The sequence below is a fragment of the Apteryx mantelli genome, chromosome 2, assembly GCF_036417845.1.
Source record: "Apteryx mantelli isolate bAptMan1 chromosome 2, bAptMan1.hap1, whole genome shotgun sequence".
NCBI lineage: Eukaryota > Metazoa > Chordata > Aves > Apterygiformes > Apterygidae > Apteryx > Apteryx mantelli.
The window spans coordinates 158,052,059-158,066,789 of record NC_089979.1 but is presented as its reverse complement, the minus strand read 5'-3'; the positions used below and the strand labels follow the sequence as shown (position 1 = coordinate 158,066,789).

The following is a 14,731-nucleotide window of genomic DNA, read 5'->3' as shown; positions in this document are numbered from 1 at the left end:
TCAGGCTCTGAAGTTGGAGGGCTGGCATTCTTCTTCTGTTTCTTAAAACTCTGCATCAGGTATGTGATTCTTGGTACCAAGAACAATTTTTAGGTTTTGAAATGTGAGGGAGGAAATCAAAACTTTAAACCTGCTCATAAACTCAGTTTTCGTTCGCTGCAGTGTTATGCTTCGTATCTGTTTGCATACTGAAGACATACTTGGACTGTGTAATTTCAACCTCTTTTTTATTAGCTTTAATGAATTAGTTTTAAGATTTAGTCAAAATAGCACAATATCTTATGAAAATATAATACAATGATGCTGATGTGTTGCAAGATTAAGGTATCTTGTTATATACAAAGTATGATTTTATAAATTTAATTGACTTTCAAAAATGGAAAGCAATTACTGTGCACTGCCTTGTACTATAAAGTGATAGTCTGTCAAAATATATACATATGCTAGCTATGAGAGATTATTTGTATTTTATATAAATGGACTAAGTAATCGCCTATTTTTGATGTTCTGAGCACGTAACAGCTTTCTTTATTAAAAGCAAACTATTTCATATAGTCTAGCCACATGACGATTGTGGCATAGTCCAAGAAAAAAGTCATCCTGGAATAAGGCCAGAAAGGATCTGTTACAGTCAGCGTGCCTCTTGAATTAACACCTATTTTGAATTACAAGGTAATTTTAGTAGAATTGTGGCTTGTATATTAGGTTCTTCCAGTGATGAGGAATTCAACATAGCCCTTGGTAAATCCTAAAAGCTTCTCATCCCGATGGTTAGCTAACTTCCCCATTAAACTGTGCCTTCCTAGTCTGAGTCTGCCTGGCTCCAAATTCTAGGCACTGGATTTGACTTTGCCTTTCAATTATACTGAATATCTTTGTTTCCTATGTAAATAGAAACTTAGATTATGATGAAATCTCTCTTTTTTTGTTTTCTATTCTCTACATATTAGCTTTTTTATTCTCTAAAAATTAGAGAAGCTTAATTCCTTTGTTTACTGGAATATCTGAGTTAAGAAAATGTAAAAATACTTAAGCAGGGGCTGATTAGGATGCTGGGCTGAATTCTGACATTTGGTGAATTGAAAATTAATGTCAAAATGGCATTCTGCATCAAGAGACTAGTAATTGTTTTAGTTTCCTGGATGCTCATGTTTGTCTAGCTCAGTAGGCTTTCATGGATCCTCCATTCCTAAGATTTAATTCTCATACTCTGATCTGTGCTTACTTGTAAGTACGAGTAAAGGTCAAGTAAGCAGAGAAAGACCAAGTGATGGGGGAAAAAAATTCTCTTCCAACAGCAATGGCATTAGACATCCCTGTTGGAAAGCAGTCTTATTCCAGATACCCCCAATGTTACAAAGTCACTGTTAGGTATTCTGATTACTGGAGATTTCAGCCACATTTTCTTGGGGAAGTCAAAGTGTATCTCAGTATAGTTCTAGACATACAAGTTTATGCCCTTGGTTAAAAGTTATGCTGTGAAGAGGACTTACTGAAGGCCTTTCGTGCCAAACTGTCACAAGTTGGACTGCTGTCAGTAGGGTACAACCAGCTTAAACCATCTTTTCTTTTTGAGATACTGTTGTTCTTGCTTCAGCTTTTAATACCATCAGTGATGCTTTGTCTACCTCTCTTCTGTTGTTTCTACTCAAAGAATACAGTCTTGGGCATTCCCCATATGTGGATCTCTCAGTCTAACTGCTGTAAGAAGTAGTGCAAAATTTTTCTATTGAAACATTGGGTGATTCTATCACTGTTAGTATTCCTACGTTGTTCAGTCTCCTGTGGGTGTGTAGGGTGTTTTTATTTTTTTATTTTCTTTTGCAGCTTGTCTGGAAATGGCCCCAAACTTGCATTTCAAACACTGTTGTTCCAATTCCACATTTTCATCTGGCATATTCTTTATACACTTTAAATGAAGATTATGGCCAGGAGCTTAAGGTCTGAAATTAATATATTTTTTTCCATGCTTCTAAACATGTTCATGTAAAAAGTGTTTGGTTTCCATGCTGGATATGTGCATGTAATGAAGCATGTTAAGGTTCGAGCAGTTTTCTTGGAAGAGTTGCTAGCAGCCATAATAGCTAACAGCTGAAGTACCCAACCTTGAATTGGTCACACTTAGGTTTTCAGACTGGTAGCTTCTTTGCGAGTTTGTTTTGGGACAGGCAGGGACCAGCATGTTTTGCAGGCCTTCAGCTCATCTGAGTCACTTTGTTTTCTGACTCCCCCTGAACCCCTCATTCCTCCAAGGCTTTATATATGAAAACGTTCTTTACAATTGTAAAGTTGTAAGGTTCCTAATAAGGACCAGGAAAGGCAAACACTATGAGCGTTCTTCTATGTTTATATACATGTCTGTATATGAACTTGATGAGTATGCATTTACCCCATTTTCCTTTACAGATCTGGGCATAACATTATCTGTAAGGTTTCATTGCAGTGACAATGAAGAAAAGCACGAATATTTGAAGCAGTTACTGGCCACTAAGCTTCACAAGTTAGGTGGGCCTATGACCCTCTGTACCAGTTTGAACAAATATCTATAAGTAGGATCAGTTTCTTATTTGACAAAATTTTAAATTGGTTCAGGAGGGTTGATTTGCACTTGAATGGGAAAGATCATAAAAAGTTTATCATTTTTTGCGGTGTTTCTTTTGTGTGTTTTGTTTTATTTTTCAGTAAATGCATACTTTATTTTGACCCGCCTAGAGTAACTCCAAAGAAAGTAGGAAAAAAATTCAGGTGTTGTTAGGCTAACACTACTGTGCGTGCATAAATGTAATATTAACTGGGTTTGTAAGCCACAATAATACGTAATCAACTTATAAAGTTTACAGGGAGTTGTTATCAAACTAGGTATTTAATGCCTGGGAAGGCATTAAAATGTGGTGTTAATGTGATGTGATTGATATTAAAGAGATTCTGTAATTAGATTTGTCTGACTTTTTTTAAAATGAGGGGAATTAGATCTTGCTTTATTCCTGAGAATAATCAAAAACCCCAGAAGTTTAATTATTACTTCCTGTAAAAGGAATGTATAGGAGAGAGATACTAGTGAGAATCATTTGTAAGGAGGACAACTCTAGAGAAAAGGAGAGTGGGCTGTTTTCTCTAGGTGTCATGAAACATGTCATGAAACATATTTGCAGTATAGACTTTGATTTAAATGCTAAAAAAATGATTTTTCAGTGCTAACAGTTTTCTCTGAATAGATTTTTTTTTTTTCTTTTTTGTGTTAATTCTTCTATAGTTCATTCTTACCATTTTTCAAGTTGGAGAAAAAGCTCTGTGGCAGGTTGAGGCTAAATCTACAAATAGCCTTTGGGAATTGTGCACATGGCTCTTCTTGGAATTAAGTTCTTGTAGCACTTCTTTCTGAAACCTTAATACACAACCAGATGTGGAGAAGCTGGCACACTCTTTTAAATGATGTTCTGATGGCCACAGCAGTAGCCATTTGACATGAGCAACATATTGTCCATGTCTTGAAGTTTTAAACCCATGTCCTAGCTTCCCAGCATATTATCCCCCCGACTGTAGACCATTCTGTGTGGAGATGCACTTTGCTCTCCTAAGAGAAAGTGACCTATTGGCTGGAAAAGACTGTCCCAATTGCAGTTTCCTTTAGGTTAGACAAAATGTTGTCATTATTTAAAATACGAAGCACATCCGAGCGATCAAATTTTGCTGTTTAACTATGGTTAGGTGTCTGTTGAATATATTTATCTGATTGTTCTGTTTTAGTTCAGTTTTTCCATACCTAGTCCAACATGCAGGTTAGTGCTCATGAGCAGATGCCTTTCTGCAGGCACAAAAACAGGTCGTCTTAAGTATTTAATGGCAAATCTTGGTATAAGCTGCATATCAAAATGGAAGGAACAGTGTTAACTTTTTTTGACGTAGTGCCAGAAAGTGTTCTGCATCAGCATTTCATGGTCCAACATTTCCAACATCATTTTTTTTCCCTATGTGTGAAATTTCAGCAGATTGTTATGCAAAACAGTTTTGTGTCTCAGTGTGACTGGGGAGACAGCTGTTCGGCCTAATGAGGAGTGCGAGCATTACCGTCTTGCTGTTGATTGAGACCCACGGAGGGAGCAGGATGTTCCAGATCGGGCAGTGGTGTGTGGTGAGAAAGTGCCACGCTGTCAGCTGGAAGTACACGCTCGGCTGCTCCCCGCGACAAGATAAATGAGTTTTGCTGGGGTTTGGCGGAGTCTGAAGCTTTTCGGGAGAATAGTAGTAGCACACCAAACTCCCTATGGGACCCATGGTTTAAAGTGTCATAAGACTGTTTCCTCTTTGCCTTTTTTTTTTTTTTAATGTCCTACAATACCTGTCACCTTCTTGAGTTATTAAAAACCTAATGTCTTCTAGCATTCCATTAACACAGGGTCTGATGATCTTTTGTTGACACTTATTAATTTAGCCAAGGGGATGTTAACTATGGTTTCAGCTTGCCTAGAACAAATTGAAGACGAGTATCAACAGAAAGTAAAAACAGGCAAAAGAAAATGCAGAAAGTAGTCTTTTAATTTTTGTGGTGTGGGTGGAGTTAGAGAGGGAATATTTTTGAAAGATTATTTGTATATTGGCTGCTCTGCCAACTTCTCTTTCCTTATACAGACTTTCCTTCCTGTATCCTTCCCTTCCTCCTTCAGTTGGGCTGAAATTCTGTTTTAGTTCCTGAGCAGACAGCAGGTTTTCTTCGTGTTGCTATTTTGTCTTAATTCAAAAAATTGTTTTTAAAACTTGTTGAGATGCATCTGTCTCATCTCAAGAGAAGTCTTAAATTGGAATAACACAGGAGGCGCAAAGCATGATTTGTAATGCATAAGAAGAGCTATGAGGACAACGTTTGCTCACATTTTCTTAAGTCAGTGGTGTTAGTTGTACACATCCTTGAATTTAAGCATGTATCTGTTTTTTTAAATATCAACTGAACATGTTCCACTTAAAGAAACGTCTCACACTTGGTCATTACTAAGCGCACTGAAACCACTGCTAGACAGAGGACAATCAAGTACTGATAACTTGCCCCAGAGTTGTCAGGTCTGTGAGAATGATGTGCTCTTGGCCTCTCTAGCCTTGGTATTAAGTTACTTAAAACTTTTAGGCTTGCAGTTGTATTTTGAAAATGGGGTATGTTTGAGAATTGAATCAAGTGTATTTTTAATTTTCCCTAGAAGAGTAATGTTTCATTTTTTTTGAAAGCATAATATCTAGCACTGTTATGCAGTACATGCAGACACTATTTGCTTTGAAACTATGGGACCAAAATTCTTGATCGTAAACACTGAGTTCAGTAAAAAGTGGTTATATATCTAGCCTTTGTGTTCAAAGCTCCTTATGAAAAAGGCTTTCCTTTTTTTCCTTTTTTTTTTTTTTTGGTTTTCGCATGTGCATGCAAATAGTGCAAATTCCAGACTACAGTACCTTACAATGATGGGCTGTTGAGGTGGTAGGTAGAGGAGTAGGACTACAAAGCTTCTTTAAAGATGTCACTGAAAATGGCCTGGCAGTCTTCCTTCTGGCTTGCTATCACTTGTCCGGTTGTCAGAGAGAACTACAGGAAAAATTTATTGCATTTTTATTTTATAAGCATTTTCTTATTTTATCCAGTAATATCAGAATTCATAGCTAGAGTGAAAATAATACAGAACAGGAAATATTTTTCTTTTGAAAATCTTTCTCTTTTGACAGGAACAGAAAGGGTTGAATTGGCATTCTGTTTGTACAGAAATACTTTTGAATGTTTTCATTTGAAATATGATAAATTGAAGAAGATTTTATGTGGTCAGAAAATCTTAACCATGTTTGACAGGGATAAGTGATAAAGGAGAACCAGTATGAGATCAAAGAAGTTGTAAAGCTGTGTAAAGTTGTGAAAAAAGCATTTGAAATTGGAGGATTATTTTGAGACAGTTTCATAACATATTACAACTGTAATTGGAGTAAAATATATGATGGGAAAACAAATCAGATCTTTGTGTTAGAAACAGAATACTAAAATCCTGTATATTCATTTCCTGGTGCTTTTGTCTGTCTTGGATTCCTTTTGCTGAAGTGCACAAGGAAGTCTGAGTGTGTGTTAAAATACACAGGGATTTAATAGCCAATTTTAAACTTCTAAACAGTGTTATTTCAAATGTATTACAGCAGTACTGAGTTCAGTGCAAGTCTGAAAATTAATTTTAAGTTAGTTTTTTGTTGGTATCGTCACCAGTAATATTAGACACATCTGTTTCGCAAACTGTTTGCTCTCTTGAAATGCAAGTGGAATTTAATTTGACTTTGGAAATGTCTCTTTCAGATGGATAGAGGTATGAAAATTTTAACAAAATTAGTGTTTTTGAGTTTTCCAGTCCAGGAGAAAGAAAGGATATGAAAAGTTTTGCTAACATAGACATGATAAAATTTACACATATTACCAAACTCTGCTGTGTTTAGAGTTCGTAATGCTTTGGTTGTCTGTTTTAACGTTCAGTCCTTCTTTATGCTGCATCTTAATATTGAGTATGGTGGCAGCTACAGTACATTCCCCCCCCCCACCTTTTTCCTTTTGGGGTTTGGGGAGAAAGTTTGTGGGGGGGGGATGTGCTTAGAAATTCCAGTTTGAACATTTTGCTGAGATATTTTGCAGTCTGGATAAAGAAGTAGTGAAGAGAGAATTGCAGTTGTTAATAAGTTTTATGGAGGACAGGTGGGTGGAAGACAAGTGCTCTTGGAACATGCCAGCTCTATCCTGAAGTGATAGAGCTTCCCAAATGTTAAGGTGCCTAATGAAAGAGAGTCATCAGTTGTGGTTTTCATTATATGTTTTAACTTTTTGACTTTAGATTCATAAAGTCCGGCAGATTAGGCAAAGACCTTTTGATTCACATTATAATAATCTCCCTGGTGGCTTAGCTGTGCTCTAATAAAGCATTAGGAAACTTGGTATTATGGGTAAAGTGGGCCTTCATCCTAATTAAAACTTAATTTGGTGTCAATTTAAATTAAAGGCTTGCATAAAGTGGTCCATTGTGACTTGGCTAGTGCTAATCTCAATCAACAGCTTGGATAGGACATGAATTCAAATTTCTGCAGAACAACCAAAGTGACAGTAACAACTGACAAATTAAAATTACTGAATTCTAAGAAATTGATGTGCATGACCCAAGTTACAAGATAGGTCATTAAATCAAATCTGTAGAACCTGAGGTGAGAAGCCTTTTTTAATGATCGTAGGGAGAGATGAAAATGCTTTGTTAGTACATCATGTATGCAGAAAACTTTTTTTTTTTAAGAGTTGAGAACTTATGTTGTACTAAAGTAAGCATAGTACAGAAACTTTAATTGCTTAATATGAAACAATAGGTAAAAGGTAAAAATAGGTTTAAAAAAAATCATCTCCTCATCATGAGAATTATTCATTCACATTCAACAGTATACTATTCCTGTAATAAAATTCTTTGTATAATCTTTCCTGAGAGTAACATGTTGCACTTAAAATCACCAGAAAGATCCTTGGGAGTCTATCTCTGGCTGCCTTTTGCAATTGCAGACATAATGGGTCAAATTTGAAGAACTGGCTAGTCATGCTACCTGCTAAGACAACTTGCCATTTTTTTCTTATCTATCAGGCTTTAGATACTTGTAGAATAGGAATGTTAGAAATTAGTAGACTGAAGGTTACTGCTAGTAGAGTTATACTTGAAGCTCTAGCTATGTATTATAGCATGTTCATCTGTGTATTCAAAATAGTATTAAGTTCATCTCAAATTATGAATTTTGGATCGGATCTCTTCTGTGTCTGTGCTGTAAATAATATAAATGCCTGAGGTAACTTTAAAAAAAGTCTTTGGATGGAAAATACAGGAATTTGACTATTGATCTCAGAAGACATAAGAAGGAAAATTTTACTGTATACTACTGATTCCATTTTGATTGTCTGAATAGCTTACTGAACATTACTGTATAAGTGAATTAAGGCCTCGAGACTGAACTATGAAAACTTATCCTAGTAGGAACTATATTATGTTATATTTAGTTCATATTAGGACAAATGGAATGTGAGAGGTGTCTTCAGACTGACTTTTTCCTGCTGGGCTTCTTTTCTTAGTGCTTTGACCAGTCTAGCCCTGTAGATCTTAAGTGACAGGGCTTCTTGTAAGAATATATTTTATTCTAAAATCCTCACCTGATGATTTAATATTTCAAGTTACTTTGGTTTAAAAAAAAAAAAAAAAAGGCAAGCTAAACACTTTAAAGGGAATACAGGAACAGAAACAGAACTTTAAATTGGATACTAGTTTAATGAAGATTTTTAGAACTTGCCCTTTTTTTTAATTCCCTATTGTGTAGCACTGTGACATCAGCAGTTTTCACTGTGGGAGACAATGTTGTTTCTGGAAGTGATGACCGTACTGTAAAAGTTTGGGATTTGAAAAACATGCGGTCTCCTATTGCAACTATCCGTACAGACTCTGCAGTCAACAGGTAAGGAGACTTTTGAGTTACCATTTTCTAGTATTAATTTATTGAATAGAAATTTAATTTGATGACTAAGGTTGTACAGTGAAATTCATTAGATTTAGAAAAAGCTCTGAAGTAGTTTCATAAATTTCACGTGCAATGCATTTTTAACAGATGCATCATATTGCTTTTCTGAGATTTGTATATGCGGTACAAAGGTTAAGCTGTTTGAGCATCTAGTACTACAGAAAACGTCAATAGTTTAATATACTTAATTTTGCTTGTGAAATCTACCAGGAAAAAATCAGCTATATCACTTTCAGTGAACTTAAACTTGTACTGTCAAAATCTATTTGCCAGGCTCACTGTTTTGTACATAACCTACTTTTGTCTCTTCTCTGCAGGATTAATGTATGTGTTGGCCAAAGAATCATTGCCCTTCCACATGACAACCGACAGGTTAGATTATTTGACATGTCAGGTGTGCGATTAGCACGCCTCCCTCGCAGTAATAGACAGGTAACTGAAGTCTTATAGCCTTAAAGTAGGTCTGTTCTTGTCTTTCATACAAGGTTAAAACTAGGGTTTGAGTTCTGGCTGAAAAGCTGAAAAATGCTGAAAGAGGCTTGTCTGTAGAAATGGTTGAATATACCATTGTTAATTATTGAAAATCACCAACATGCAAATAGGTAACACATCATTTTGGATTTTTGTAATTGAAATCAGAAAGGTGGTTTCAGTTAACCATATTTCATCATAATTTTTCTCCTTGCTAAAGCGATACTAATGTCTACCTTCTCTATGAAACGTAAAAAATATTTAAGAGCCTTCAAAATGTGTTTTAACATTTTGGTGTGAATCTTGTCAGGAAAGTAACTTGCTGAGGTTTCATATTTGTTTCAATTGCAGCATATTTAATTTGTTTTATAAAGAAGTTAAAAAAAAAAAAAAAAAAAGTGAGGTCAGTTTGCAAGCTCACCTTCGTGTGATACTGTGACAGATTCCACTCCCTTTCTCCATGCTTACGCAAATAAATATTTGGTATTTGGGACCAAGTACCAAATCCTCACTCCTTCTTTCCATGCTGAAGATTTGTACATTTGTGGCGCTACTTTGCATAGCGAAAAACACTAATGGAACAAATTAGAGTAAGTGAAGTAAATTGGATAATGTCACTTAAGTGTGTGTTTTTGTTTTTTAATGCTTCAGTTTTGTGGCACATTTCACATGCTTTATAAACAGTATGTTTCACAATAACTGTGTAAAAGCAGTGGTTTCTGTCTTTCCTGTATCACTCACAACTCTGTGGCGACCAACCATGTGGGTGGATGCAGCCACTGTTGACAGAAATTGGGAAAGAAAAATTTGAGTGTTTAACATTCATCTATTGTTTAGTCTTCTTTTTTTTTTAGTATTTCCTTTCAGACAGGCACTACAGAAAACATGGTGATTTTTTTGACTTGAATGTTGCCCAAAATACTCTTTAAGGCATTTTTGATGCTATTGGATTTGAGTAATAATTTAGGCACTGCTTTTCCTCAGTAATGGGATAACATTCTTCCTGCTGTATGATTATCCTTTCTATATTATGAATATGATGGAAAAAAAAAATCAGCACTTCATCTTGCAAGCTCATAGCAAGTAGTTGACAGCAAGTAGTGCCTTATTGTAAGATTGCTTCTGTAAATGAAAATGCTAAAATCAAAATTCAGTTGACATTTGTAAGCAAAATGGTAAATAGCAGACATACCTGGAAAAACTTTTAAGTTTTGATAGGCTTGTTGGTATGTACGCTTCTGTTGTTATGGTCCCAGTGCTGGTACTAAGGAATATATCGTCATGAAGATCTTACTCTGTAGATGAAACTAACTAAGATCTTTATGATTCCCAAATACCATTTGTAAAAAGTAACTTGAACATTAGCATGTTTCCATTTTGAGTCATTGTATTTAATTTAAAGTTTTTGAATGTAAAATTTATTTGGAATACATGCTAAGCCTTAGCAAAATATAAATTATCAATATTATTAAAAAAAAAAGTCTGCAGTTCACGTTAACTTATTGATATAAAACCTTCTTAAAATATATCTGAAGTAATACTAGTATCTCCTAAACTGTTACAGGGCCACAGAAGAATGGTATGCTGCTCCGCGTGGAGTGAGGACCACCCGATATGTAACCTGTTTACATGTGGATTTGATCGTCAGGCTATTGGCTGGAACATCAACATCCCTGCTTTGTTACAAGAAAAATGAAATGCTGGAAGTATTTTTGCATTTTATGTTGCCATGGACTTCACTTTTGCAGACTTTTCTGAATACTGGTCTGCTGTTGCTGTAAAAGCTCGTCCTTAAATGGAGAGTTTTGCAAATGTTGTTCTTGTTACCACATTGTGCACAGTTTGCATGAATTGTACAGAAAATGTGATTTTTAAAAATAAGTTTGTCTTGTGTATGAACTTTTATATTTTGGCATCCACTGGTCAATAAGTTCACTGTTGCATAGAGCACATAAATGTTCATAAGTTATTTAGCATTTATTAGATAAACAGTAGGGCATTAAATTTGTGACATAAATGTGAAAGTTACATAGTTATTGTAGAGATTATATAGCAGTCTGTTACATTTTTCCATGACTCTACATTTCTGCCTTGTGTTAAAAAGAATCTGCAGGGCTAAAACTTTGAAATGAAGTGTGAATTCATTAGTTGTATGATTGTAAACATTTTTCTGTTTGCATCTGTTTGGAATTTTTTTTTTTTTTTTAGTGCTGCAGTATTGTGCAACTTAACTCCATTTTTAATTCTAGTTACTGGAGAAATAGTAGATTTGAGAAGGAAAATACAAGCAACTTGTGATGAGTACAGAATGCCAGGTTAATTCAGGATGCTTTTTGTACTTTTCTTTTGAAAAAGAAAAATGTTCATTCTGCCCTTCTTATATAAAACTGATTCTAATCTCATGGCATTTCACACTAGCAAAAATTCAGAATATTGTAGTTCTTATCACTGAAATTGTCAAGCAAATTTTGAAGCACTTTAGTTTATAGCTATTGTTATAAACCATTTATGAAAGTTTGACTTTACCAGTGAATGTGAGTTGACCTTTAAAAGAAGGATTTGCTTCTTTTTGGTGATCTACCCAGAAATGAAATCATGGGTTTTTTTGTTGATGTTTTTTGTTTTTTTATATACCTACAGTGAGCATATTTTTAATTGTGCTCACTTCCCTAATCTTTATTTTGAGCCGGCAATACAAAGTAAATGAGTACTACCTCAAAAATGAATGTTAGTCAAGATGCTTTGAATCTCTCTGTAGCCTAGAAAGAAAGCACTTTTGGTGTCTGGCAGAAAGTACTGTCTCTAGCATGAGAGGAAAGACAATCATACTAAATGTGATCTTTAAGATAATTAACACTTAAAGCTAATGGAGCAATACGATAAGTAAACATCATCTGTCACCTTTGTGTTCTCAGCCATGGCTAGGACTGCTGCAGTCCCCGTTCTGTACCAAAAGGGGATAATTACATAGGTTTCCCTTCTTTCTCCCAAATGATATTACTCTGGTTTTGCTCCTCACTGTGTTCAGTCTTTTTTGCACTGGCAGCATGGTGTTATACCGCAGCTGCTGATTGTATAACTAAATGCAAGTGGCAGCTGACATCTTCAGAAAGAACAGAAAGGCTGCTTCAGACAGACACGTCCTTTTACCTAAAGGGAGATACTGCCCCTAACTGTCTGACATATCACAGCATAAGGTGAAGGGTAAGAGTAATCCAAGGATGTGCTCTTATAATGGGATTCCCAGAGTTTAAAGTGGGTTACCATAAGATACTAAGTATTACGGACTTTTAATCACATTCTTATGATTACGTGAAGCTACAGCTGTGCTCAAGTCCTCTACAGCAGTGCTTATAATGACAGTAAGGCTGATGTGTAAACTGGTTTTCCTATTAACTAATATATAAAGGTAAAGGAGTGGAATGGGATGGGAGAGTGAGTGCATCACTGGGTAATTACGGGGAAAATGAGGTCCTAGAAGTTGTTTGGAGCATAATACTGAGAAAGATGAGAGGACCAAGGAATTTAATAGAGAGTATATGTGGTATCTTCATAGCATGGGTTGTCATAGTAGCTTGATCTTAAATCCCTTGTGGGGTTTTTTTTGAGGTAAAAGATATATAAAGAACTAGTATTTTAATATTGTTTCAGTACCAAAACTAGTGAGGTTGGGGAAAGCAGCTAAGACTTAACTTTGGTTATCAGAAGACTTAGAGGTTGCTGTTAAAATTTATTTTCACTTTTTTTTTTCCTGCATTTTTAATACTGGGGTAAAACCATTTGATGTTGGGTTGCAGGTTTTATTCTTTAGGAAAAAAGGCTCACTTAGTTTTTGACAGAGAGAACTTAGCACAGGTTATTGCTCTTTAAAAATGAGAGAAATGTCTGTTCAGCCAATAGAAGCAGTTTCTTCAGTGTGGCCTGTGCATAGGTATCTTGAGCAAAGATTAACCTTTTAACTATCTGAGGCAGGGAAAGGGTCACTGGTTTTGGTCCTGCTACACTAAATTGTTGAGCATCTCAAATACTTATGTAATACAGGACCACTAGACTATGCAGTTTAATCATCATTGCTGCAAACTTTTTATATCACCAGAGGGACCAACCTCTGGCACCAGGAATGGGATGACTAACTCACTTTCACTTTGGGGGAAAAAAAATCAAGGTGCTAGAGCCACGTTCTTATGAGCAGGCTAATACTTAATCAGCTAAATACTAAAGTATCACTTAGCTTAATTTTATATATTGTAGTGAAGTTTAAACTGAGGCCATCATTCCCCTTGAAGCAAATCACACATGAGCTGTGGTAGTGAACAATGTTACATTGACTAAATATGTGGAAACATTTCATGGCTTTGAATGTTCTAAAGAGAGCTTTTCAGCACTGAACAATGTCCAGCATTTCATAAAATGGAGGAGAGTTGCAGTTACAATTTCAGTATTGATGCAGAATTTCACAGAAAATTCATCACTGGGCAAAGTCAAGCTTTTATGTCTTTTTCTCTCAAGCAATGCACATGAGTTTTCACAAACTTTGTATATACATTAAAATCAGAAAAATCTGGAGTGAAACATCTTATGTGTTGCCTAAATCTGTGAAAACCACCTTTTTGGAAAAGAATTTATAAGTTATGTGGAACCACTTTTTATTATTCTGCTAATTTGTTTTTAGATGTAAAATGTTTTTCTTCATTATGATTCAAAATGCATTAAAACAGTCAAAAAAACCCTTTTGTTGCAAGTTGCGGTTATTCTGTGTTGCATTAGGATTGCTGTTAATCTTAGTGTTTCAGCTTTTTAGTAGTCAAATGATCTTCCTATCCATTTTCCACTCTCTTTTGCTCAAAAAGTTCATTTCCAAGGAAATGATGGGCACAGTTCTTTGGGAAGAAGGCCAAGTCTGTCTCTGAATATAGGACTTCCATGGTGCAATTGGTCATTCTGACAGTTAAGTATATGAACCAAAAGGTGCTCAGACCTGCATTTATAGTCATCTTCTCCAGTTCATACAAGCAATTTGTAATTACACTTTATTATGCAGATTGTGCAAAAGTCTCCATATGACTTACTGTAATATTATATAAATAGATTTTTTTAATGAAGTCTAAACCACAGATACTATACAATTTATATGTTTAGAATACACCAAAAGTATTGCAGAACTTCACTTGTGGGGGAACCACCCTCATTAATTCCACTTTCAGTAGCTTAAAATAAAGATTGCTTATCCTACCCATGTCATTCAAATCATAAAGCTTTGCAACACTGAAAGCAATCCTAAGAAGGTTTGTGCGGAGATGCTGATGTCTGACCAGGCTCTTCCATCTAGTTTTGGACACCAAGGCAGAGCCCTGCCCAGCCAGTAATTGAGTGCAGAACACTACTGTATACATCCCATGTTTTCCTTGTATATAGTTAAGGATCCCTTAATGCCACATTTCCAATCCTTAAGAGCTAGTGCTCTGGAAAATTATTATTACTTAATGTCTCTGGTGGTATGGATCAGAAATAAAAGACCAAAGCTGTAAGGTGGTACAACTAAAATGGGGACTGGATTGAGACAAAACCCTCAACCCTGTGGGGTTTTTTAATCTATATATAAGGGATTTAAATGAAGTCAGGGCTTCTTGCAATTGGCTTAAATGTGTGGTACTTGTAACATCTTTAAATCTTCTAATGACATAAGTTGTACACCCTTAAAAAAGGCCACTTC

General features: G+C 35.5%; 1 protein-coding gene across 6 annotated transcripts in view; it reads left to right on the top strand.

Annotated features, from left to right (window-relative positions):
* Positions 1–13,739, top strand: part of WDR37 (WD repeat domain 37) — a 46,432-nt gene extending 32,693 nt beyond the window's left edge. For 4 of the 6 annotated variants that reach the window (XM_067291907.1, XM_067291905.1, XM_067291910.1 and 1 more), the window contains 3 exons: positions 8,350–8,484; positions 8,865–8,979; positions 10,583–13,739. In XM_067291907.1, the coding sequence (XP_067148008.1) occupies positions 8,350–8,484; positions 8,865–8,979; positions 10,583–10,714 (382 nt within the window). In that variant the 3' untranslated portion in view covers positions 10,715–13,739. Of the gene's footprint in view, positions 1–8,349; positions 8,485–8,864; positions 8,980–9,550; positions 9,609–10,582 lie in introns of all 6 variants that reach the window. The other 2 variants (XM_067291908.1, XM_067291906.1) reach the window with 2 other exon arrangements.
* The last annotated feature ends 992 nt before the right edge of the window (positions 13,740–14,731 follow it).